Source organism: Danio rerio, chromosome 2, assembly GCF_052040795.2.
Source record: "Danio rerio strain M-AB ecotype USA chromosome 2, GRCz13ab, whole genome shotgun sequence".
NCBI classification, from domain to species: Eukaryota; Metazoa; Chordata; class Actinopteri; order Cypriniformes; family Danionidae; genus Danio; species Danio rerio.
Genome location: NC_141022.1, coordinates 36,077,706 through 36,105,442, shown reverse-complemented (window position 1 = coordinate 36,105,442; position 27,737 = coordinate 36,077,706). Strand labels below are relative to the sequence as shown.

The window sequence follows — 27,737 nt, the reverse complement described above, 5'->3', positions numbered from 1 at the left end:
GAAGCCCAGACCCCCATAAAGAGGCTTCGCTGCCCGCTGTTGCCGTTTAGCTGAAAGGAGCTTAGTGGACATTCACGCTTGCGTTGTGGTCATGTCTATGGACTAATAGTGGCCTGTCACTTCAAAAGCATCAGGACAGGAATGCCTCTTCCAAGACGCCGATCCTCCTTCCTGGGCCAGGGTGCAGCGGAGCGTCCTGGCAGTGTAGGACGCATGAGCGCGGCTGCCACCTCTGCGCCTCGGGGAGTTTTCGTAGGCAATGCTCCCACCGGAGGAGGCAGTAGCCTGGGCACACGAGTGTCCCGCAGGGCTCTGGGTATCAGCAGCGTGTTTCTGCAGGGCCTCAGATGCTCGAGCGTTCCTGTGGTGGCTCAGCCTGGAGAGCAAGGCCATCCATTTGGTGTGGACAGCCTGAACACATGCCTGTTGGAGTACAGAGATAAAGTCCATGCTCTGGAGCAGCTCAACAAGCAGCTGGAGGAACAGATCAGACACTGCTTGGATCGTAAAGCCGTCAGCGCTGGGACATGGACCGGCCTGAAACAAGACTGGGAGGATGTTTATATACAGGTAGGAGGATGTTAGACTGGGATGGATTTATAGATGAGTTGTAGAGGTCATATAGCAGAAATCATTTCTGAAATGGTGTAGTTGAGTGAAAATATTGTAACATTTTATGGAAATTAACGTACCATTTTTTATTAAAGTTATACTTTTTTTTCTTTTCCTTTTTTAAATACAATTTATTTTTTGGAAATCTATTTTAATAAGTTTACATGTCTGCCCTCCATTAGCAAGATTTTAATTTATATTTTTTATTTAATCTCAAATAAAATGGAAATCAGTATAGTAAAAAAACTGAGGCTTTTCTGGGAAACTTTTTTGAGATTTTATTATAATATTTAAAATTCTAAAAAATAAGAACAAAATAAAAAATATATATTTTTTAATAATAAATCGATATAATCTGGATTTTTGCAGCTTTAAGTTTAAGATGTTAATATTATTTTGGTAAAGGGCTCATAATTTTACCAAATTTCAAATAAAACATCTTTGAAAATTACAATTTGTCAGAATAACAAATTGTTTAATTTGTAATGATCAAAAATCTGGATTATTTTATCAAATAAATATAGATTTCCTGACATTGGTATTGTTTTTTTTGGAAATGGATATATACATGTCTGAAACATCAAGCACCTCTTTCTCTTTTCATGCAAAACGTTTATTTTACATTTAGAAGAAACAAAATTTACAGAATAAAAAAAGTTACTTAAACATTATGAATCATAAATCCAGAGAAAGTATTTTTAAGAGGTCTCTTTAAATTTGGCCATAGCTGTATATGTAACATCAGTTATGCTACTGATTTACGAATGCTGTTTTTAATGTTATAATCAAGCCTCTGAAAAATATGACTTTTTATTCCATACTGATTTAGATATTATTCTAATTGTTTTTTTGTACAATATATATATAAAAAAAATTAATTAGGGGTGTCACGGTGGCTCAGTGGGTAGCATGATCGCCATGAGTGGGTAGCATGATCGCCAAACCTTGCCTGGGTCAGTTGGCATTTCTGTTTAGAGTTTGCATGTTCTCTCCATGTTCGTTTAGTTTCTTCCGGGTGCTCTGGTTTCCTCCACAAGTCGAAAGACATGTGGTACATGTGAATTGGGTAGGCTAAATTGTCCGTAGTGTATGTGTGTGAATGGGAGTGTATGTGTGTTTCCCAGTGATGGGAAGGACATCCGCTGCTTAAAAAATATGCTGAATAAGTTGGCGGTTCATTCTGCTGTGGTGACCCCTGATTAATAAAGGGACTAAGCTATAAAGAAAATGAATGAATGAATGAATGAATGAAAAATAATTCAGTATAAAAAATCTTACATTTACATCAACATCAGATTTTATTCTTATATTTTACATTATATGACTATTTATAATATTTTGTTTCGTAAATTTATTTAGTAAATGTATTATGTTTTAAAAAATAAATAAATAAAGTTCTGAGGCATACAGATTAACATATTCCTACTTTCCCTGCTTTCTGTCAGGTCAGTGAAGCTATTCTGTACAACGCTCGACTTATGCTTCAGACTGAGAATGTTCAGGCCAATGCAGAGGACTTTAAAGAGAGGTGTGAGTGTGTTTCACTGCTTACCTTCATCATAAGAAACAGTTTTTCAGTAAATGTATTCTATAAAGTGTTCCTCTGGATGATTGTGTAGATATGAGAATGAGCAGCCGTTCCGTAAAGCAGTGGAGGAGGAAATCAACTCTCTGTACAAAGTCATCGATGATGCAAACCTGACCAGGATGGACCTCGAGAATGAGATTGAGAGCATGAAGACCGAGCTGATAAATGTGGAGCAGAGTCATATGGAGGTGAGTTCACGAGATAAACTCCACAGCTCAATTCTTTTTGGGTTTCAGTGTTAAATTGGGATGTTCTTTTGCTCTTCTCCAGGATGTTAAAATGCTCTATAAGCAGATGTCCGGTCGTGAGGTTGATGAGCCGGACGCTCCTACTGAGACCAGCCTGGACCAGATTCTGTCCTTCATTCGCTCTCACTGGGAGAGGGTGGTGGAGAAGAACCGTGCAGAGACGTATGCCTACTTTGAGTGCAAGGTAAGCCACCGTCTCAAAGATATTTATTAGAAAAACTTGGGCCAAATAGTTTTGCAAAAATTTATATTGTATAAAATGTATAAATATATATGTATAAATATATTCATTTTTTGATCTTTCCACTGCCCTTATAAATTTTGTAGTCAGTAAAAAATATCTAATAATAATGATGAAAATAATTAGGGATGCATGATATATCGACGGCCATATCAATATCGGCCGATAAATGCTGTCTTAAATGTTAATGTTATTGGTTTGATATCAATAATAGGTCGATATATTAAAGTCAAAAGATTGCAAAATTGTGCATAACATGACGTGTCTATTTTGTGTCTGACACATTAAATTTAGCATTTTAAAATGCTGATTAATTTTAACATGCAAACAACAGCATACAAAACAGTTATCGGTTATCTATATCGGCCTAAAAATCCATATCAGTGCATCCCTGATAATAATAATAATAATAATAATAATAATAATAATAATAATAATGTACTTAGGCGAGGCAGTGGCGCAGTAGGTAGTGCTGTCGCCTCACAGCAAGAAGGTCGCTGGGTCGAACCTCAGCTCAGTTGGCGTTTCTGTGTGGAGTTTGCATATTCTCCCTGCCTTTGCGTGGGTTTCCTCTGGGTGCTTTGGTTTCCCCCACAGTCCAAAGACATGCGGTACAGGTGAATTGGGTTGGCTAAATTGTCCGTAGTGTGTGTGAATGTGTGTGTGGATGTTTCCCAGAGATGGGTTGCGGCTGGAAGGGCATCCGCTGCGTAAAAACTTGCTGGATAAGTTGGCGGTTCATTCTGCTGTGGCCGGATTAATAAAGGGACTAAGCCGAAAAGAAAATGAATGAATTAGTAAATATTGAATTAGCATTAAAGAGCCAGTTTACCCAAAAGGAAAATTGACTCAATATTTACTCACACCTTTATGGGCAACTTTTTCTTTCTGTTGAATAAAAAGGAAGATATTTTGAAGAATGTTGAAAACTGGCAGCCGTTGACTACCATAGTAGCAAAAAAATAATACTATGGTAGTCAATGGCTCGCCATTTCCAACATTCTACAAAATATCCTCTTCTGTGTTTGGTTTTGAACAGGTAAAGAGTGAGTAAATGATGACACACATTGCGATTTAGGATGATCAATCCCATTAAATCAAAATTTCTTTCAAAATCCAGAAGAAACAATAACAGACTGCTTTGTGTAGGGTAATATATTAGTCAAATCAACCAACATTTAAATTTTTTTTTAATAAAAGTATTGCTCATTGTTATTTTACACTTACTTAATATCACATAGTCATACCAGTCATTACTGCCACCAACATGACCCCCTTGCTGATGTTCGTATCCAATAATAACCAAACAATTTCCAGTCATAACATCACAGTGGTCTAACTGTGCATGTGCAGCAGGCTGGGAGTTTGAACAGTAAGCTGAGTCAAGAGGAAGAGGAGATGGAGTGTCTGAAGACGGAGTGTAATGATGCCGGCTGCAAGATCCAGAATCTGCAGGCCGAGACAGAATCGATCAGAGCTCTGGTAGGACACAGTCATCTCAAAAGAAAAGATCAGCATTATTCGTTTTACAAAACTTACCTATATATCATCCCTGCAGAAACGCGGCCTGGAAAACGCCCTCAACGATGCCAAACACTGGCACGACATCGAGCTCCAAAATCTGGGCTCTGTTATCGGAAAGCTGGAGGCCGAGCTCACCGACATCCGCGGAGACATCGAGCAGCAGCGCCGCGATTATGAAACCCTGCTCAACAATAAGATGAAGGTGGAGATGGAGATCGGAACGTATCACGGCATCTTGGACGGAGAGGAGAGCAGATTCTACACCTCCACGTGAGGCTCATCTTCAGTCTGCTTATCACAGATAGACCACTAATAACAAACATCTGATGATTTAGCCTTATTCCTCTTTCCTTAGAAGTGTTGCGTTGTTGGAAACAGTTGCAGTTTCTAGGAACCCAAACAGATTTCTCAGGAGATGTTGTATGTAATGTAGGGGAACAGTGATTCATGACTTGAGTTACGGATCAGGTCATATTTGTGAAAAAATAAATAAGAATGTAGCTTAATATAAACTACAGAAAATATGGAAGACAAGCAAACAGCCAGTGATAAAATAAGATGTACATAAGCATTCATAAACACAACTTAACATAGATTTAATTTAAGTAAATAAAAAGTTTAGGCTTGTCCACTATTCAGGTGTAAAAAGGCATCAAATGTACATAAACAATATTGCATAGTCTGCATTCTTCAGAAGTTAGTCAGGAGCATTGAGTCATTTTGCTTTGCTTGATCAACAACTGTGAACAATTTAAGGAACAGTTCAAACAAACAAAAAATAACTATTTCCTCATTTAGGAATTTTTTTCTTCTGTTGATCACAAAACTAGATATTCTGAAGAATGTTGGGGGGAAAGGCAGTTGTTGACATCTATAGTAGGAACCAAAGAATACTATGCAAGTCAATGGCGGTTTTCCCCCTAAATTGTACAGTGTAGTTCCTTTGTGTTCAGTGTTTTGATCAAGTGGAGTATGAGTAAATGATTTCTTTTTTGGCTGAACTATTCCTTTAAGAGTTAATGCACGGATCCAATATACTGATACTAGCAATAGCACTCTCAAAATGATACTTCCAAACATTTGTTTATGATTCATTGGTTTAGTGCACCAATTGAACTGCCAAAGTCACAGGAATTCACTAAATGCTGTTTAAAAATGTCAGTGGTATACAGGTGGAGGGTGGTCTTAGCAAACTTAAGCTGCATCCCAATTTGCATACTTATACAACACCCTAAAAGTATGTACTTTATTTTGTAAAAAAAAATATATATACTTTTGAGTGTGTAACAGAAGAGTATGCAAGCTTTGGGACATACTACTTCTTCATTAACAGATTGTTGTGTTGCTTAGTTATGAGCCCTGTCAATCATCCACATTTCTCTAATATTTAATTTCCTACCTTATTGGAGAAGCAGTAGCAGGACAATCTCCCATTCACGAGTCTTTCATGCAGAGAAATCTCCTCAGGTATTTAGATAATTATGCATTTAGACGTTAATGTCCAAACACGTTTTTATATAGGTTTAGTTCTGTTGTTGAGGATGAAATATAACATGAAAAGCGCAATTTAAATATTTTCCAGTGGGCTAGATAATAAGTAACTATCTATACCGAAGCCTCTCTACTTGACAATTGGTCTCTCGCGTCCACCATGTTTGTAGTTTATTTACACTTTTCACCCGCGTTTGTAGTTCTAATCGAATTCACATCAGTATACTGTGGGCAATATCAGCAATTAGAGTATGGAAGGTTCTACACTTGAAATTTTACCAGAAATTGTAAACCATCCGGGAACATTTGGCATACTCTTTTCAACGTAGGCTACTAAGATTTGGGACATACTAATTCTATTTTTTAAATACTATTTAGGACAGATAGTATGCGATTTGGGACGCAGCATTAGTAATACACGTCTTATCTCAGATTGTAAATTTTGTTGTATTAATGAGACATTTGTTTCATTTAAAGCAGGGGTGTCTAAACTCGGCCCTGGAGGGCAGGTGTCTTGCTGAGTTTAGCTCCAACTTGCCTCAACACACCTTCAAGGGTGTTTCTAAAGCCTAGTAAGAGCTTGATTAACTAGCCCAGTGTGTTTGATTGGGGTTGGAACTAACTGGCCCTCCAGGACCGAGTTTGGGCACCCCTAATTTAAAGGAATAATAATCATTAATTGTCAATTCACGGCCTGTTTAACTGACAGACCAAAACAAGGCTTGAAAATTGATAAAAGGATACATAATTTACAAAGATAGAAAATTAAATTATATTAAACAATTAATTAATCACATTTAGTAGAGCAAACATTTACAATGTTGATGTTGTTATTTGTTGGAAAGTAGTTCTTGTGGGTGTTGAACCCTTCTAAACGAATCATTTTGCAATACAGTTGGTTCAGTTCAGTTGATTATTGATGAATTGATTTCTCCCTGATACTCTTTCTTAATTTTTTATGTTTGCATAATACACATTTACGAACATTCTTGCCACAATGCATTTTGACATACTTTTGTGTGTATTCCGCCACCTATCACCAAGTGTGGTTTATTTATAAACTAGTTTCGAGAGGATCATATGCTTATGGTTGAACAGGGCTGGTATCGCATTAGCTCTGTATATTGCACCAATCAGATGAATAATGACTATAAATAACCAGAGTTTTCCACTCCAGTCATCTTCATCTTGAAGAATCCACCCCTACTCCTCCCCTTCTATGATAGGGTGGCACAGCAGCCCAGTGGTTAGCACTGTTGCCTCACAGCAAGAACGCTGCTGGCTCGGCCCCTCACTGGGCCAGATGGCGTTTCTGTGAGAAGTTTGCATGTTCTCCCTGTGTTCACGTTTCCCCCAGGTTTACCGGTTTTCTCCCACCGTCCAAAGACATACACCAAATTGACTACTCCAAAACAGCATCTTAAAGCAACTCTTAGCCAAGTATATCTCAGTACATTTACAAGCTTGGGAGTTCTCGAGACCTACCTGAGCTCAAACTCCCCTCTCGCCCTTTAGATGGGAGGGAGCCCCGGGCTCAAGGATGTTTTGACAGCACAACAAATACGCTTTATTATCAATCATCAGCTAAGTGTGAACTCTTAAAAAAGAATGTGTATTTAAATTGATATTTGCTCACCAGCCTCTTTGTTATGTTGCAGCTCACAGATCAAGTGTGAATCTGTTAAACCCTTTATGTTACCGCAATATTGTTCTGCACTGTAGATTCCCTGCTGGTTCTTCAGTACCCGAGGGACCAACAGATCCCACACCTTCCACATCTGGACAACAGAGCTGTGCACAGACTGACGGTACTCTTTTAACAGAATATTATAACACAGAATAACTGTAAAATGATCAGATTGTATTGTGAATATCTGAACTTAGCATTAACAGTGACAGTGTGTTGTAGGATATATGCAGTGAGGATTAAAAATGAGTTTTGATGTTCTCTGTTAGGATCTAGCGCTCCTGAGGCTCCCGAAGAAAAAAATAAGTTTTGATTTTCATTTGTTTCTCCTAACTTGTAATTCATATCTATATACGACATGATTTCTGTGCAGGTAAAATAAATACAAATAAAAAAATGAAGGCATAAATTCAAGAAATAAATTCTTTTTATTTCATATTTAGCTGGAAATTGTATGTACAAAGACTCTTTAGATGTTACTGTAACAATAACCTCTGGGATTTCATATATGCCAGCGTCTTGTTTTACTCCCACGGCTAACAAAGCCATAAATGATAACGTGGGAAATGAGAATAATTGACTCTGAAGCTGCTTAACACAATAATGACACCTTGTGGTTATAATGACACGTCTGTGAAACAGCCACTTAGACGTTACTTCAAATCCATGTTATCATTCTGAACTATCATTTCTTTGTTTAGGAAACCCTCAAATAACACGTTTACTGCATGCGTGGGGAAAAAAACGTAAAGTTAAAACAAAAACCAACAGCCTATACTATAAAATAGGTAACCATAATACATTAAGATAAGCACGAATGCATTTCTACTCATTTAAGCATTGTACATTAGTTTATTGAACTTTTTAAGTGTATGAATGTAAAAAGACACAGAAAAATATAAAAAGTCGCATAAATTTAAAGAAAATGAAAGTCTAGCATAGTGTATTAAAATATTATTACATACACACATAACAAAGGAACACTTTGATGATTCTTTTTAGACATTCTGTTGATTTTAAGTTTGTGACTTGTGGTATTAGTAGATTTTTTAATAGCCTATCTTTATTATGGTGAACTCCAACACACAGTAAGTAATTTTGCAAGTACATGTGAACTTACAGCCCTAACCTAACAGTCCATTAACACCGTAGCTACTTGCAGTCGGTAGAATGTCTAAACAGTACCATAAAAATGAGGTTTAACCAACAAAAAAAATATTAATAAACATTTTTATCCACATAAGGGGTTATAAATTATACAGGTATACAAATATTATTTCAGATATCTGACCCTGGACCACAAAATATGCCATAAATGTAATTTTTTTGAAATTGACATTTATGTATTCGTTGAAATTCGAATAAACAAGCTTTCCAGTCATACTTTGTCAGGATTGGACAATGTTTGTAATTTTTATTGACATCTGGAATCTGAGTGTTTAAAAATAGTCCAAATACTGAGAAAATCATGGTGAAAGACGTCCAAATTAAATTCTTAGCTATCTAAAAATTGAGTTTTTATTTATTTATGGAAGGAAATTTACAAAATATCTTCATGGAACTTAATGTTTACTTAATATTATGATGATTTTTGACATAAAACCAAAAATAAAATCTAAATATACCATCGCCAAAATATACCTGTGCAACAGAAAACTGGTTTTGTGGTCCAGGGTCACATTTAAATAAAGTAGATTTATTTTTCCGGTCTCGTTGGGTCTCCGATGACTGAGAAACATCCAGCACAGAAACGGGCCGGCTTCTTCGTGTTAGCAGAATTGGCTCTCTTCAGACGAAATCCAAGACTGCTGGCTCTCACGTCCTATAAAAATCAGCATATCTGCAAATCAATATTCCACGTCTAAACAAATAGGAGCGATTGTGTCACATCATAAACACACATCTCACCTGCAAGTCTCCTAGTGTTACACTTTCTGACGGCTGTGGATCTGATGACCGGATCAGTAGAGGAGTCTGGAAAATGAACAAACATTTGTGACCCTGGACCACAAAACTTGTCTTACGTACACATGCATGGCTCAAATTTATACATTTTGTTTTCATGCTGGCAATAATTAAAATATTACATTACATAAAACATTTTGTCTACATTTCCTACTTTATATCAAAATGTAAGATTGATTAGTATGCATTGCTAATCACTTTATTTCATCAGATTTTCTCAGTATTTAGATTTTTTAACCCTCAGATTTCAGAAGTGAAATGGTTGTATCTCAGCCTAACATCTTCCTATAATAACAATGTACACGCATTATTCATGTATAATGATGTATAATTCACAATTTCACATGTATGACAATTTTTTGGGTCACATGTTAGTTGATTTTTTTAAAAACTAGATCATTATATCTGCAGAAGTGGTTCCACTTCATTATATTAAATATATATTATAATTATATTAAAATATTATTGCATAAACAGATAATAAAGTAACTTTAACGATTCTTTTTTTAGCTTTCTGTTGATTATAAGCAAGTTTGCGACTAGCAGTATTAGACTGTTTAATATCTTTCTTATGGTGGTCTCCTGACACACTATAAATAATTTCAAAAGTGCATGTAAACAACCCTAACCTAACAGTTCATTCTTTCCTTGTAATTAGTCGAATGAGTTAAAAGGTTATTTATTCAGCTTATAATGATGTATAATTTACAATTTCAAACTTACAACTGTTTTTTTCAAGACACATATTAGATAATCTTGTAAAAAGAAAACTAGTTTGAAGTTTTAAAAGTAATCATCATACCTTCTGGAGTGGTTCCATTGGAAAAGCATCTGAGAAGTGCAGCACAGCAATGAAGAGCAACAGCAGCAAAGCTCTATGCATGTTTCCAGTCCTCCTTCAGTCTCTAACTAACGCTGAAAAGCGAACATCAATTCAATTAAAACCCCACTCAATGGGTGTGACCCAAAATTGTTGTGCGTCACCGAGAAAATTACAGCACAGGGAGGCATCGTGTCCATAAAATCAATGTTTATTTAAGACATTTAGGAATTAAGTGAAAAAAAAGAATGTTTTAGTCCCACACAGAAAAGATCTCAGTTAATGCCGTAAAGTTCCTTCAGGTTGCATGGAAATGTTTTAAAAGGCAACAGGGTCATCCAACTCGATATGTGTCCCTGTTGAGCTCTCCCAACTCAATCGGAGGTAGCCGAGGAATATATTCAAACACATACAGAGATGTGATCCATATATATATTAGATATCTGTAAAACGTAAACTTGATTCTCATTTATGTGATTTATAAACTATGTGCAATGCTATAAAAAGAGGACAAGTTACAGCTATTAATAAATTAAAAGTAGAAATACTGCATCACGATTAAAAGTGAATACAAAATAAATCATCAAATCAGCAGAGAAATGCAGTATTAGTAATATGAGAAGAAAAGTATAAACCGTGTTAAAAATTCACAGTCGGTAATTCTAATTTCAGATGTGTGTGTGTGTGTGTTTGTTTTAATTACAAGCAGTTGGAAACGCATATGTCTATACAGTTATAAAACATTATTTGTACTATTTTTGCACAAAAGCATGGGCGAACTTTTATCTAAAGGGATAGTTCACCCAAAAATGAACATTCTGTCATCATTTACTCATGTTGGAAAAAAAAAAAATATTATGAAAGTCAATGGTTACCGGTTTCCAACATTCTTCTAAATATCTTAGTGTTCAACAGAACTAAAACAAGTTAGTTTGGAACGAGTCAAAGGTGCGTAAATGATGGCAGATTTTTCATTTTTGGGTGAGCAACCCCTTTAAATCTCCAACATTCATACTTCTATAAGAGAATGTGATGATACTATAGTAAATAATCCTGAAGGCTTTCGCTCTTTTTGGTATTTGTGCTAATTCTCAGATAAAAATGAACAAGAAAAGGTGAAAAGAGTTCGGATTAGATGGGTACATCACATCCCATCCATCCAGTATACAGAGCTGGTGATCGGTAATCCCAAAAGATCAACACATTAAACCGTTTCTTTCAACAACAACAACAACAAAGATTCAAGTTATTAATGTGATGAAATCAAAGTACAGTCCCGTGTAAAGTGGAAATTCATGGCACATCTAGCAGATGTTTTGCACAGACACATAAGAGCGCAGTCGCCCACGATAGTTTTCATAATGTTCTGCAAAACAGCAGCATTCATTATGAGCGATATCCCAGATCAAATGATTAGTACATGATAAAATAGAATTAAAAACAGCTTTAGCCTTACTAAATCATACCTACTTGATTAGACTCTCCCAATTATGGCATGGGTTAACAGTGGTTAACTTTCACCTGTCTAGAAATCTCTATTGGCTTCCAGTTTAGAGGAATAAAATGGATAATCCCAGACATTTGATGCTTTAAAGGGACAATTCACCATTTAAATTGACTATTTACTCACACAAAAGTGTTTTCAGACTCTTTTTTTTTTTTTTAAAGAAACCAGAAGTAACTTCCATAGTAGAGAACAAATAATAAAGTAGTTAATGGTTTCCTACATTCTTCAAAATATCTACTTTTGGATTAAATTCAAATATGTTAAACATGTAGAAGCTAAATAAACAACCAAATTCTAATTTTTAGGGTGAACTATCCCTTTTGTTCAGTGTTTCCCAACCCTGTTCCTAAAGGCACACCAACAGTACACATTTTACACATCAACTCAGCAGAACAATAGAGGAGACTACAAAACCTGAAGCGAATGGGTCAGATAAGGGAGACACTCAAAATATGTGCTGTTGGTGCGCCTCCAGGAACAGGGTTGGGAAACACTGCTTTACCGGGCCCACGTCTATTAACAGTGCAAAAGTGTGTGTGTTTTTTTTTTTTTTATCAAAAGTGTGTCCTGGTTCTTCTCAATCTTTTTATGTATGAATGAATTCTACATTTGGTCGTCATTAAAAAACAAACAAACATGATTATGTCACCATTAAAGGTGTACTGGCATATCTGCTTCAGGCTTTTCCCAGTACAAAAACCTGATGATTAGTACCTCTGATGCAAACATGAGAACCAAGAACCATGAATGCAGGTTGTTGGATCACTCAGTACAAAAACCTTTTTTTTTCTTTAATATATAATAATCAAAATGTCCATTTAGGCTGAGGGAGACTGTGGCATTAGGCGGGCTGTAAGGGTATACAACCTACCCCGACCCCACCTTCATGGCAAACCATCGGTGCCATAAACGTCCAGCGGTTGGTTTCCTGGTCGTACATTTCCAAAGAGCTAAGATTGGACTGTCCGTCATAACCTCCCACTGCGTAGAGTCGACCGCAGTTGGCCACTAGAGAAATGCGGCTGCGGCGAGTGTTCATGGCCACTAGGTGGCTCCACTGATCCGCTACAGAGCTGTAAACTTCTGCTCCACTGAGAAATGCAGAGCCGTCATATCCTCCTGCTACATACAGGTTGCTGCCCAGAGCTGCAGCGCCGTGCCGACAGCGCTTGTTTATCATGGGAGCAACAGGGTGCCATGATGCTGTATGCTGGTTGTAGTACTCCATCTAGTGGAAGAAACATGAAACCACAAGGCTGTGATGTAGAGTTGAAGTCAAAATGATTGGCTCTTGTGTGATTTATTTTTCCTTGTTTAACAGAGCAAGGAATTTTTCACAGTATTTCCTATAATATTTTTTCTAGCGGAGACTTATTTTTTATTTCAGCTAGAATAAAAGCCGTTTTTAACTATTAGCCCTCGTAAGCAATATTTATTTTCCATTCTCTAAAGCAGGTGTTCCTAAACATTTTTTACCCCATGACCCTTAAATAACAATGCAAGTGACTCACGACCCCCAAATTCCTCAGAGGTGGTTATAAATATACAAACGTTGTGCACACAACAATAGGCCTATATAAACACGAGCAGATTGACAACACAAAAAAATGCAACAGTCTTACAACCACATCATTTTTATAGTTATTCATTAATTTGTTTATTATAATATTAACCTCGCCTAAAAAAAGACTTGTTGGCACAATGTTTTCGGCACAAGTCTATTCTTGGTTTAATTTTGGAGACCGCCACTCAGAGATCGTCCTCAATGTTCAGTGGCCTGTATTTATTTTTAATGTATTTGATTGCAATAAAGGTGTTAGAAAGTTCAACCTGGCACAATAAAATCTGCTGTAGCTGACGCTATTGCGGTGTTGTTAATCTAACGTAAATACAACTATCATATAAAAGAAATAATTTAAAGACTGATGGCTTTTTATTTTGCATGTTGTTGTTTTTTTTTACTATTAAAAACTACTATCTTTATCTTCTGTGGGTTATGGCTTAAATATTGTGATTCTAATAGTTTAATAAAATTTATTTGACTTTTGGAAAATCACCAAGTGACCCAGTCATTGTACCGCGACCCCTACTTTGGTAACCACTGGTCTACAAATCAAACCATAATTATACAATAGTTTGCCTAATTACCCTAACTTGCCTAATTAACCTAGTTAAGCCTTTAAATGTCACTTTAAGCTGTGTAGAAGTGTCTTGAAAAATATCAAATATCATTATTTGATTTATTATTAATTAATTAATATATATAATATTATTTACTGTCGTCATGGCAAAGTAAAAAAAAATCAGTTATCAGAGATGAGTTATTAAAACTTATGTGTAGAAATGTGTTGGAAAACATCTTTGTTAAACAGAAATTAAGGAAAAATAATTCAGGAGAGCTAATGATTCTGACTTCTACTGTAGATTTGGGAAGCATCTAGAATTGATATGCTGGAAATTTGTATGATTATGTTCACTAACCGTGTTGAAGATCTGAAGACCATCATGACCACCTGAAACATATATTCTGCCTTCAAATACAGTGACACCGGCAGCACTGCGGCTTGCGCTCATTTCTGTGACTATCGTCCATCTGGTAACAAAAGGAAAAAAAACACACTTAAGATCAGACATTGTGTAATTACAAGAAAAGTTACAATAGTTGTTAACCGACGATAAATGCAAAGTTATCAGTTAGCCTAATAATCAGATGATGTAATAAGGTTGCCACGGGACAGTATCAGTAAAAGAATTATCCATGACAATAGAGAACACATCTTTAAACAACTAGTGTATTAAAGTCCCCATGAAATCAAAATTAACCATATGATTTAGTTAGCTCACATTGCTAGTTTTGTGGTGAACAATTCATCTGTGCGTGTCCTTAAGAAAAAAAATGGTTTCTCTTCTAATCTTTAATTGGAATCTGAATCTTTTCAGTAAAATTGTCAGGTTATGTATATCTTAGGAATTGGGCGTGGATAACATATCCTAGTCTCTAGGAACTGCATCACAATATAAAAAAATTATAATAATGGTCTCAGCTTCCGGTTCATGGGGACTTTAATTAAATAATGAACATAAACATGTAATAAATGACCATTACTTCCAGTAATTATTAATGTAATCAGCCAGTAATAAAATGAGTAATTTATTTTGTTATTGAACATTTTTACTTATAATATTAAATATCTACACATTAACAAATTCAATTAAAACACATTTATTCAAAGTAATTAAGCAGTAAAATAAATAAAATAAAAAGCAAAAAAAATTAAAAGCAACTAGGGCTGCAACTAACGATTATTTTAACAATCGATTAATCTGTTGATTATTTTTTCGATGAATCGGATAATAAAAAAAAGAAAAGCATTCATTTCCCACCCTTTATTCAAAAACAGAACTAAAACCTTTAAACAGTGCACAAACATTGTCCTTAAACATCCCTGAGCTGTTATAATAATAAAATAAAAAACTTAGTGGTTTTGTTTTGTTTTCAACCCAAATATCTAAAAAAAATCTTAAATTAAGTTACATACTAGACACATGAAATAGCATAAGAAATTATGTCTTGAATTCTGAAAAAAACCCACCTCAAACTTAAGTGATTGTTTGCTTAAAACAAGCAAAAATGTTTGCCAATGGGGCAAGAAAAATAATCTCAATGAGATATAATCTCAAACAGAAGTTAAGCATTACTTTATTTTCTCATGCCACTTTTTGTCTAGTCTTGATTTAAGATTTTTTAATAATTCTGCTGACATCAGTGCACGACAGAGGCAGAGTGCGTTCACTCCGCTCCACGCTCAACTAATGTTTTTTCAATATTCAAACATCTCCTCATCACGCAAAACAACAAATGGATTATGAAATTCAATGCCAACGCTTTTAGTAATTGATTTTAATTGATTTAGTCGATTTGTTGTTGCAGCCCTAAAAGCAACACATGAAATAATATAGACAACAGTTTCATCAATGACATAACTGCCCCACGCTATATCAGGCTGCATTTACACAATTACAAAGTAGTGCTTGTATATTAATGACTATTATTATTATTATTATTAATATTTTAATATTCTACGATAGTCTCTTTTGAACTTAATATTTACAACTATAATTGGAGGTGTTCCTGAATCTATTTTTATTGTCGTCACCTCATATTTTACTATTCCATCAATCGCCAAGATAAAACTTGTGGGAGGGGGGTGGTATAGGGAAGGTTTAAACAATTAACTGAATTAATTAAAACTGTATTTTTGTATAAAAGTGTTTTATACAGCTTTATACATTAATATTTATCATTTAGGATTAACAGAGCCTTTTCAGCAAAATATATATAACTGGCTTTGGATTTGATTTTAATATTGTGCTTTAAAGTTCCTCCAAGTTTATTTTTAATATTAGCATCCCAAACGTTACTATTCCGTCAATTGCCAAAATAATCAATTAACAAAATACATGATAATGAGAGGCCTACATTAATCTAGTCTTTCTCTATATGTTAAAGTTATGTCTTACCTGTCCGTCTCTGGAGCATAGCACTCAACTGAATTCAGAGAGGATTTGCCATCGTATCCACCACAGACGTATATATGGCCATCAACTACAACAGTTCCCATTGCACTAATGCAGGAAAAAAAAATAAGAGATGTAGATCACATGTAAATCCAAATATTTGCAAATCCTTCAATTATTTCTTAATAAATAGCTAACCAGCTTTTCAAAGGGTTTCATACCTGCGTTGAGTGTTCATGCTAGCGACTTTAGTCCACGTGTCAGTGTCTGGGTTGTAAACCTCCACAGTTCTCAGCCGCGACTGACCATCATAACCACCAATGGCATAAAGTAGCCCATTCACAACTGCGACGCCCACACGACTGCGCGCTGTGCTCATTGGCTGGCATCGCTCCCAGCAGTTTCCAATAGGATCAAACACCTCCACAACATTCAACGAGTCACCTGTGCAAAAGACACCGTCTCAGTAAAAGCTAATACTTAACAGTTATCAACACATGAAGGTTTCCAAGAATGTATTGACAGTGACATGTTTTAGTGCACTTTTTTAAATGTTGCCTTGAACCAAGAAGTAAATGCAACATTAAGGGCTTTTGTACTGGGAAGTAACAGGAACTCAGTTATAGGAACTACCCAGTAGGCAATTTAAACATAGATTCAATAAACTGACAATTTTTAGTGCTACATATCATAAAAAAATAACTTGGACAACAGGTGAACACTTACTATATAAAAGGTAAACTGGTTTTCTGCATTTAAAAGGTCACGTATTCACCCAATCACCATACACTTACATTACTATAGTTCCTATTGTGCTAGATTAGACCCTGCTCTGAAGTTGGAGCTAAATTAATTCCCTCATGTGGTATTTCTCTAAAACTAAAATCCGTTCCAAATCCTAAGAGGTAAACAGCCCACATCGTATTAATGCCAAGTAGATTCAGTTCTACTAACCAATAAAAAAATCCTACAATTGGAGGAATTTGCCACTGGAAGAACTTAAGTTTGTGTCAATTTAAAAGCAAATGATCCACAGGTTTAAAAATGCACCAAAGTGACTGTGTGAAGCAGGAGCATCTGACTGTACCAGCACTGTTGAGACCCCCAACTGCATAGATTAAACCAGCGATGGATGTGCAACATCTCTGTCGGGTCTTATAAGCTGGAAGATGTGGCCGTCGCTCCGGCATCAAATGGTAATCTTTCGCCTCATCGACAAGATCCCTGTCAGAGCAGAAGGTAAATACAAGGTCATGGATTATTTTCAGACACGTTCCAAAAATATGTAGTTTAGGCTTCATAATATATGTTCATAATGAAGGCCACTATAATTTCTGCTTGTTTTATACTTATTTTTTCTTTTCTGTTCCCAATACAGTTAGATGAAATTACATAAAATCACATGATGTAATGTAAACAAATGCAACTTACAGTCAGATGAGACTTATTTGCTTTAAATTACAATGGAATCTTAAGAGATACTGTATCAAAAACATGTTAACAGACATTAAATGCACTACATCATGTGAAATCATTTTGTGTATTAAAGGTAAACAATACATTTTCTGTAAATGTCACATAAGCCATATAAAGACTGTAACGTAATTAATGATTGATGGTTTTAAATAAACCAACCCCAATGGCATCTCATTTGGTTCATGTTGCTGCTTTTCAGAGCATGATGCTTATTTAGAGTTTTTGGGATAAAACAACTCAGTTGATTGAGTTAATAAAACAGAGGTACAGGTGTCAATATTTTGGAATGTGGCTTATATCCATGATTAAATGTTCGATTTTAAGTTTAATATGGCTTGTTCCTATCTGCTGTGGCAAGATCTGCTAATGTATGTGGCCATGGTGTTACATCTGACTGAAAACAGTGTATGTTCTCCCAAAAGGTTCATTTATGGGGTGCAAGCTATCTGAAAGAAACTTGCCTGCATTTGTGGCAGCAGCGTACAAGCTCGTCCTGCTGGACTCGGTCTGCCAGAAACTGAGGCCGACATAAAGGTAGTCTGATTTTAGACAGTAATTCCGGTAAACGTGACTCCCGATCATCACGTTCGTGTCGCACCCAAGCCAACACTGCCTCAAACACCTACAATCAACAAACAAGATCAAGATTACTCTAATCTTATAGTAATGCTCAGATATATAGTAGACCCTTTTCACATTTTCGGGTTTCTCAGCAGCAGAAGTCGTCATAGTTGGGAAAACTTAGGGCACAGTGAACGGGAGAATACAATAATTATTTTTTTACAATCTTATTTGCTCAAATAACAAAAGAAAAACTCCACGATGAAGGAAAGAAATCATGTGAGACTGATGACGGTAGCCAGAGGAAACAACGTCAAATTTACTGTCCGTCCCATAGACGCTGCATTAGAAACGCCTCGCACAAGCGGTAATTTGTTTATTGTAATTTGAAGCGGAGATGATATACTTCACACATAAATACATATGTTCATGTTTTTTTTTTATCTAAATATTTAAAAACTTTAGGGATTTAGGATGCTGATGAGCTGTAAAAGTGTCATAGCAGGCTTGTGAAAAGGGTCCAAATTATGTGTTCAAAATCCATTCATTTAGCGACATTCTGTTTGTTCATTTGCCCCTCTGTGTGTCTCATCACGATGTGTTGGACCATGTTAAATTTGTCCAAAGACTCTGACCTGCTCTTCTGCTTGGACGTTGAGCTCGTCGCAGCCCACCAGCTCAAGCACCTCCTCCGGCCGAAGGGCCAGAAACTCCTCAGACACAGACACCTCCACAAAGTGCTGGTGAACGAAGCTGTTGGCTGCATCGTATAGTGTGGTACACATCATAGTCTCAGCAAACTGCCGCACACCGAGACAATTCTTGGGATGCAACCTGCAAATCAGCAGCACATCAATAAATGCTCTGTAAAAAAGTGACTCTTGATCACAAAACGAGAATTTTGCACAACTAACATGGATAAACTACAATTTAAATGTGTCCGCTGTGAAGCTGATTTCAAGACTTCAAAATTTTAAGCGACTATGATAGTTCTCCCCGTGTTCACGTGGGTTTCCTCCAGATGCTCTGGTTTCCCCCACAAGTCCAAAGGCATGCGGTACAGGTGAATTGGGTAGGCTAAATTGTCTGTAGTGTATGTGTGTAAATGAGTGTGTATGGATGTTTCCCAGTGATGGGTTGCAGCTGGAAGGCCATCCGTTGCGTAAAACATATGTTGGATAAGTTGTCAGTTCATTCCGCTGTGGCAACCCCAGATTAAAAAAAGATGCGCTAAAGGTGAATTGGGTAAGCTAAATCAGCCATGGTGTATGTGTGTATGTCCTGGTCCTCCAGGTTGGAGGTTGAGCATTAGGCTAACGACCCACCTCACAAAAATGAGATGTTATGAAACACCAACATGGTGCAGCTGAATATCAACTTCGATATAAACGGCCCTGGGAGTAAATGACTACGATATGAAATCTTAATCCTACAAATACAAAAAATACTACACTAAATACTTCCACATACACATATCCAATATTTCCCATGAAGTTTTATGCTTGGATATTTAAAGCAAGGAACAAAAAACTTAACTTTTAAATTTTGTCAGCTGTCTCAAATAATTCAAAAAAGAGATGTTTTAAGATTAGAAAGAACAGACTAACAAATCTCTTCCAGTCACATTAAAAATATATATAATTTGTGTAATGAGACTTTAAAATATTTTGAAAGATTCATTCATCCATTCATTTTCCTTTGGCTTAGCCCCTTATTTATCAGGGGTCGCCACAGCAGAATGAACCGCTTAAATTTCTAAATATTTTGGCCGAATTACACATTGATTTTTGTTTTTGATAGGATGAATGTATGATGTGCTTTCAGAAATACAATCAAATAAAAGCAACGTTTAAATACATTGTGATATGGGTGCTTTTTGTCTTTAAACCTGTGTTGACTTCATATTTGAAGTCTTTCTGCAAGTCAATTTCAATTTGGACTTAATTTATCTACCAATTTATACAAATCTAAAATCTTCCGAAATATGATATACAATATGTTTAGATCATAAGATGACTCCTGAAATGGTTTCATGAATTTGAAGACATCGTTATTATTCTGTACCTCTGTTGTAGAAAAGAGCAGCAGGCATCTTTGACGTTTTGAAGCTGCAAGAAACTGGCTCCTATCAGGAGGGCCTGGACGTTCTGTTGGTCTATGGCTATGTGTCCGTTGTAGGCAAAGTTTATAAGGGCCTCAAGTGCACTGTTTAAAGGTAAAAACAGAAATTACATGTATAGACTTACAAAGCACTCAAAACAGCTTGTCAACATATTTCAACAGTCTTTATTAGGGCTGCACAATATATTGTTTCAGCATCGATATTGAAATGTGTGAATCTGCAATAGTTAACCAGGAGCCACAAGCCCCTTTCACATGGTGATACCGCTAAATATTTGTATAAATATTATAATTTATATTAATAATATTAAATATTATATGTAATATATGTATATATGTACTAATACCAGACTGACTTTACTGGTAAATTCAAAAAAAGCGATGTTCACACAAGCAAGAACGTTCTGGAATTTTTCGTGAAAAGACCATTGAAAATACCAGTAAATTCTGACATTATTAACCAGAAATTAGCCCAAAACAGCGTTTTTATACAGCTGCACTCGCTTACAAATTATTTCAATCAATATAAAATTAGGAATTCTGTCTAAATAAGGTAATTTTGTAAAATTCTATTCATATCCAATATTACCTAATGCAATGTCAGTTTTTTCATTAGTGTGCAGCCCTAGTCTATATGAGCTATTGTGTCTTCACCTGGGATCCATGCCCTGCATGACGATCTCATCCTGTTTGCACTCCACCATATCGTTGGTGAACATGGCATGGAAATACGGAATAGAAGCAGCGAGGACTATTCTGTGAGCACTGAACTTGTGCTCTCCTACCTGCATACAGAGAGAGAGAGATTAAAATCATTATATACATACATAACACATCAATTGTCCTGTTCAATGTTGACAGAGAGACATTTTAGAACATTCTCTAAAACATTGTTAACTATGAGAATATTCCAGGGCAAAAATTAACAGAGCGGCTTTAATAAATGACCGATCTAATGTGGAAATGTTGAGCCATTAGGACAACTTCGTTTACTAAAAGCATACAATAATCCTCAGCATGAGAATTAGCGTGTATGGAGTATATGTACTATATAAGCCAGCTGTCTGTCAGCTAAGACATGAACACTGGAGGTCAGGTGAAGGAGATAAAGAGGATTACTGCTTTCTGTGACCCACATAAATGGCTGATGATGCAACAGTTAAAGCAAAGCGGCAGATCAGAGACTGAGCACGTTTCATTAGCTCAAGCTTCTCCTGATGATGCTTTAGACACCAGCATGGTAGTATATCGCCACCTTAGAATTATTAGGTTCTCTCTGACATTTTTAATCAAAATTGAGTTATTGACATATTCTTATTAAATGACAACTTATTTTTATTATGGGTTTTTTATTTTGAAGTTGTTTACATTAAGACTTTTTATTTAAAATAAGAAATGTTACACACATATTGTTTACTATGGAATGCAAAAAAATTGAAGCTCAATATCTCAAAATCATTTAAAACGCAGACAGAACCTTATAATTCCAAGGTGACGATATGTCCACTCACAAACATCATGCAGAAACAAGCATTCTCTATTTTTACACCGTTTTTTTTTTTTCATAATGATATTTGTATACAGATATGGGGGAAAATATAGGAGAGACCATCTGAAATTTGAAAATGCAGTTTTTATGGATTTACTGCCGTTATTAGGAATAGGTTTGAGTTAAATGCATAGAATAACAAATGTTTTCATTATTGGAAATCAGGGTTATACCACATATTTAATTTTATTTCATTTTAAGGTAAAACATTGGTATTTTGTTGTCTAAAAAAATGAATATGAACATAAAAGCGGCACATTTTAGGGGAAAGAAATGCTCTAATTCACAACATTTCTTACATCTGGATGAAATGCCATCAGTAATATAAAACATGCTACAATATGGCAGGGAGATATGGCAATAAGGCAATCTCAATAATTCTTTTTTCATATATACTAATAACGATATACATTTCGATATAAGTTGTTAATGCTTCCAGCTTTAAAAGAGTATCCCAACAATGATTGAAGCCACAAAGATTAGACGCTTCATTTAAAAACATTTAAAAGTATTGTTTATTAACAAAAACAGTTTACACATTACTTAGATTTTTTTAGAGATCCCAATTTTCTATTATATATTTATGATTTATACAATATAAAATATAATCGTCTGAAGAACTGTAAGCATACTGTATATACACAAACACAATATGCATAGTACACAACACATAGTACACAAACACAAATACTTAATGCATTTTCTAAAAATAAACAATTACAGAAATATTTTAATATAAATGTTTTACTTAAATAAAATTGGAAAAAAATTTCATCAATAAAACAGTTTAACAGGTAATACTACTGGTGGGAAAGTGAATCGAGCTCGCTAAACAACACTGAGTGACTGCATATCTCTAATATCAACACAATTACAGATTCTTTGCACTGATCAATATCAAGTAAAAATGTCCTGAGTTTATCATCATTATCGACATACATTTTATAACGATTTGATACGATCATTTATTGGCCCTATGTTTCAATAATTAATACCATCTATATGTTATAACTATAAATAAACTATAATAAGGTAATGTGTATTTATAAAGTGCATTTACTATGTATGGTGTACACCCAAAGTACTTCACAATCATGAGGTGGGATCTCTCCACACCACCGCCAGTGTGCAGCATCCACTTGGCTGATACGATGGCAGACACAGGGCAACAGGGCCAGTCCGCTCACCACACACCAGCTATGGGGGAGTGGAGAGACGGTGATAGAGCCAATTCGGTGGCTGGGGAGAATTGGGAGGCCATGATGGGTAAGGACCAATGGAGCAAATTTGGCCAGGACATAAGTTATACCCCTACTTTTTGCCACGGGATTTTTAATTACTTTGGTTTAACATCTCATCTTAAAGAAGGCATTCACTGACAGTATGGTGTCCCCTTCACTTTACTGGGGCATTAAGACTCGCACAGACTACAGGTTGAGCGCCCCCTGCTGGCCTCACTATCCCCACTTCTAATAGCAACCTAGCTTTCTCATGTGGTCTCCCATCCAGGTACTGACCAGGCTCAGCCCTGCTTAGCTTCAGTGAGTAACCAGTCTTGGGCTGCAGGGTGATATGGATGTTTATAATAAATAAATCACAAATAAACAATAACTATAGACATAAGTATAATGGTACATCAATCAAAATTGTGAATTTTCTTGTCTCTTATTGTTTTCAGAGATGTATATTTGTGGGCGTCAAGGTGGTGCAGCGAGTAGCACAATCGCCTCACAGCAAGAAGGTTGCTAGTTTGAGCCTCGGCTGGGTCAGTTAGCATTTCTGTGTGGAGTTTGCATGTTCTCCCCATTTTCAAGTGAGTTTCCTCTGGGTGCTCTGGTTTTCCCCCCCAAGTCCAAAGGCATGCGGTACAGGTGAATTGGGTAAGCTAAATTGTCCGTAGTGTATGTGTGTAAATGAGTGTGTATGGATATTTCCCAGTGATGGGTTGCAGCTGGAAGGCCATCCGTTGCGTAAAACATATGCTGGATAAGTTGTCATTTCATTCCGCTGTGGCAACCGCAGATTAAAAAAGAGACTAAGCCGAAAAGAAAATGAATGAATGAATGAATGAATGAATGTATATTTGCATATTTGTGCTTTAATATTTAAATTGAATGATTATGTTCTACTTATTTTTTCTCTAAGGCTCCAGAAACATTTTAGTTTTTACAATGATGTTTGTGCCTTTATTGAAATAAACTGTAACTTGACAAGAGTACAGGTTGCAGTTTAGTGAATAAAGCAGAGCCCACTAGGAGTCTCAGGCAGCACACCTTTATTCATTTGCATCAATCTGTGTGAAGGGGGATTGTTTGACAATGGTGTCAACTGTATGTGAAACTATTCAAAAATGTAATAGCAAAACCTATTAATACAACAAAACAATCTTTAAAATGAGCAGAAACAGCTAAATATGTATAAATGAAAATGACAATTTACATTTGAACTGCATTGCCAGCAAATAAAATAAAAAATAATGACCTGTCAAAAAATTAAAGAATGAGGGAATTTGAAAGTATTATATCCAGACCTAAAAAAAAAACATGGAAAAGTTTTAGATTTAAAAAATTGAAATATATAATGGATATTTAAAATAAATCAAGCACCTTATAATGTATTGCATGCCCTGTTAATGCTGGTGTTTTGTATTAAACTCAGCTTGACAAAATAGTTAAATTTTAATCATATCAGGATGTACTGTTCCTCTTCCGTGCTGTACTACTTTATAATACACAGCTCATATTCAGTTGATGATGATGTTAGCAGAACATGCTAACTAAATTACAACAGAATAATAATTGCTCGCTTTCGAAACGAATATAAAATATACAACGATACATTTCATGCGATATATACAAGACACATAAGATAACGACCTGACAACCTAAACATATTAACTAGCAGTGTAGCCTCTCCCATGCTGACAGCCCAGTGCTACTAGATTAGCATTTTAGGCAGCAAATTAGCCCAAAGAAAGAAAAGCACAGTACTTTTAGCGTAACGTCACACAGTTTCCCTTGCCGTCGGATCTCCTCCATCACTGCATATCCACGAGCGGGCAAATCGGCGACAGAAAAATGCATCAAATCTTCTAATTCTTCAAATATCGTGTCACCCATCGTCATTGATGGACTGGAAACGACACTTTTTGTCCAAATCGAGACGCCGTAGCTCGAGCTGTATTATTATAACTGAGTGCCCTCCACCGGCGGTGTCAGTTCCCTTCTCTATCATCCAGGGGTCATATATGCTTCTTAAATCTGATTTATGTGGACGTCCTGGTCTTATTCGTGTGATTCAGAGCTACATCACAGCTTAGGTTGGGTTCAGTTCACGTGACAGAGCTTTTGATGTCTGTCTGTGAGAATAGACGACAGTCCTTCACAGCCATGTGACAGTGAGACACTGCTTGAATTCATAATGCACTGTTATGTATATGGCATATAAAGACAGTTCAGTCTCTTTATGAGCAAAAGCTTTCAGGCAAAGTTGTTAAGTTATAGAGTTTAGACTGTAGAATGGAGTTCTTTGTTATTCATACAAGGTCATTGTCATTTCTATTTAAAAATAAGTTCTGTTTATTAATTTTATTTGATCATTTTTATGCATATTCAGTTGAATCATTAATTTTCTTGTTGGCTTTGGGTCCCTTTATTAATCTGGGTTAGGGTTAGGAATGAACAGCAGAATGAACCGCCAACTTATCCAGCAGGTTTTTACGCAGCGGATGCCCTTCCAGCCACAACCCATCTCTGGGAAACATCCACACATACACACACACACACACATACTACAGACAATATAACCTACCCAATTCACCTGTACCACATGTCTTTGGCTATGGTCTTTGGACTGTGGGGTAAACCCGAGCACCTGGAGGAAACCCACACGAATGCAGGGAGAACATTCAAACTCCACACAGAAACGCCAACTGAGCCAAGGTTCGAACCAGCGACCTTCTTGCTGTGAGGCAACACCACTGCGCCACTACTTCGCCCTCAGTTGAATCAATGTCAAATTATTACATTTGTATGTAAGTCTATTTTTGAAGAATTAAAAAAAAAATTAGGTTATGATTTCTAATAAAATATATAACATATACAGTGCTCAGCATATTAGAGTACACTCCATTTTAAAATTGAATATTTTTATCCATTTCTCAGTAAATATATGCAGTGTATTTTGGTGCATTTAAACAAAACATATGTAATAAACAGATATATTTATTAAAATAATATTTTAGTAGCCAAGTATTATTTAGAAATTCAGAGATAATACAATTAAATAAAAAATATATATTGCAAAATAATTTACAACCTGCAAAATTTAAACTAATTTTTTTTTCGATTATTATTATTATTACTTTTGCTTCTCTTGATTTTTCCTCCTTTTTAAATTTGTATTTAATATTTTTATAACATAAATTCAGGTGTACTTCTTTTTAGACCATTATCATAAGTTATTTTGTTAGATAATCCCCAGATTTGGCTTTGCTACTGACTAATCTAATGCATTTACACAGATATAATATTGTAAAGCTTCCTATTAAAATATGAATTTAAAAGAGAGATTTGTGAGAAGTCTATTTATATATGCTGAGCACTGTAACTATAAATCACACTTAAGCAGACTGCTTAGCAATAAGAGAAAGGTAGAGTTTTCCACTGTCAGGCTATCATGTTTTTGCCAACCTATGGAAAACAAAACTTTCTTTAAAAACTTCCTTAAATGTCCGACAGACTACTACAGGGACAATCACTCCTATGTCCTCATTGTGATTTGTGTCAAAGCAGCCTAAAGCAAAAAGCTAGTTGTGAAAAGCTGGTAAAATCTACAGTAAAACTCTTAATTTCTTCAATACCTCCAGGAACACCATTAACTGTTCCAGTTCATTTCATCATACCATTATGTGTCTAATTTGGCTATGATCAGGTCCATAGCCAGCCTGGTGAAAAGGGTGGTACTTTTTGCTTTAAAAAAAAGACCTTTTTGCAGTTCTTCACCTCATTTTCTTTTTAATTATGAGGTTTAAATTTCCATTTCAGTGACATTTTCTTTGCTGGATTAGCCAGCTGGGTGGTTATCCTAACCACACTTTTTGATGTACCAAAACATTTCCTAAAGATTTAGAATGAAGAAATTAAATACACATTTATTACATCATATATCATTGGGGGGAAAAATAAAGGAATCTGTAAAAGTTTTAAATTAAAAACTTTGACATTTAATTATAAATTTAAATACCAAACTGGCCAGCACATTTTCCTCAGCCACACATGATTCATTCTTGATGTTAAAGCCTTCTTTGATTGATTATTTCCACAATTTATGATGGCAGTCAAAATAAGAAAAGTGAGCTTATGTGTGGGACAAATTCTGGACCTTTTCAGTGAGGGGTGGGTCTTTCAGACCACCTGAACCCCCCTGGCTACAAGTTAGAACACTAAAATAAGAAAGGCTTTATTGTGTACTGATAGTTTGTAAAAGGCCTCTTTTTGTTCAGGTAAAAATGAATTAACAATAAAAAACTAAAGAAAAATAATTTGTCATGTCAAATATTAGGCGACGCGGTGGTATAGTTGGTTGCTCGATCGCCTCACAGCAAGAAGGTAGCTGCTTTGAGCCTCGGCTGGGTCAGTTGGCATTTCTGTGTGGAGTTTGCATGTTCTCCAAGTGTTTGCGTGGGTTTCCTTTGGTTGCTCCGGTTTCCCCCATAAATCCAAAGACATGTGTTTTAGGTAAATTGAGTAAGCTAAATTGGTCATAGTGTATGCGTCTGAATAAGTGTGTGTGGATGTTTCCCAGTGAGAGGTTGCAGCTGAAAGGGCA

General features: G+C 35.8%; 2 protein-coding genes and 1 long non-coding RNA gene across 7 annotated transcripts; 1 reads left to right on the top strand and 2 right to left on the bottom strand.

The window, feature by feature from the left end:
- Nucleotides 1–44: 44 nt before the first annotated feature.
- On the top strand, nucleotides 45–7,800 carry bfsp2 (beaded filament structural protein 2, phakinin). Of its 3 annotated transcripts, none has more exons than XM_087239316.1 (8): nucleotides 45–570; nucleotides 2,058–2,140; nucleotides 2,232–2,388; nucleotides 2,471–2,632; nucleotides 4,046–4,171; nucleotides 4,248–4,483; nucleotides 7,427–7,512; nucleotides 7,661–7,800. In XM_087239316.1, exons 1-8 carry the CDS (start codon nucleotides 142–144, stop codon nucleotides 7,702–7,704), a joined length of 1,323 nt encoding a protein of 440 aa, XP_087095442.1. In that variant the 5' UTR covers nucleotides 45–141; the 3' UTR covers nucleotides 7,705–7,800.
- LOC147837141 (uncharacterized) lies at nucleotides 7,801–10,270 on the bottom strand. Its single transcript, XR_015478677.1, has 3 exons — nucleotides 10,159–10,270; nucleotides 9,300–9,365; nucleotides 7,801–9,213 (listed from the first exon to the last, which is right to left on the bottom strand). It is a non-coding gene; the product is annotated as an uncharacterized LOC147837141 (long non-coding RNA).
- A 101-nt stretch (nucleotides 10,271–10,371) lies between these two features.
- klhl18 (kelch-like family member 18) lies at nucleotides 10,372–25,122 on the bottom strand. Of its 3 annotated transcripts, none has more exons than XR_015477563.1 (11): nucleotides 24,899–25,069; nucleotides 21,014–21,144; nucleotides 20,303–20,443; nucleotides 18,874–19,072; nucleotides 18,139–18,299; nucleotides 17,289–17,425; nucleotides 16,423–16,645; nucleotides 16,205–16,309; nucleotides 14,165–14,276; nucleotides 12,195–12,911; nucleotides 10,372–12,029 (listed from the first exon to the last, which is right to left on the bottom strand). XR_015477563.1 is itself a non-coding variant. In NM_199830.1 (10 exon segments), coding segments are annotated over 10 exon segments (1,731 nt in total). In that variant the 5' UTR covers nucleotides 25,034–25,122; the 3' UTR covers nucleotides 12,481–12,524.
- Between the last annotated feature and the right edge of the window lie 2,615 nt (nucleotides 25,123–27,737).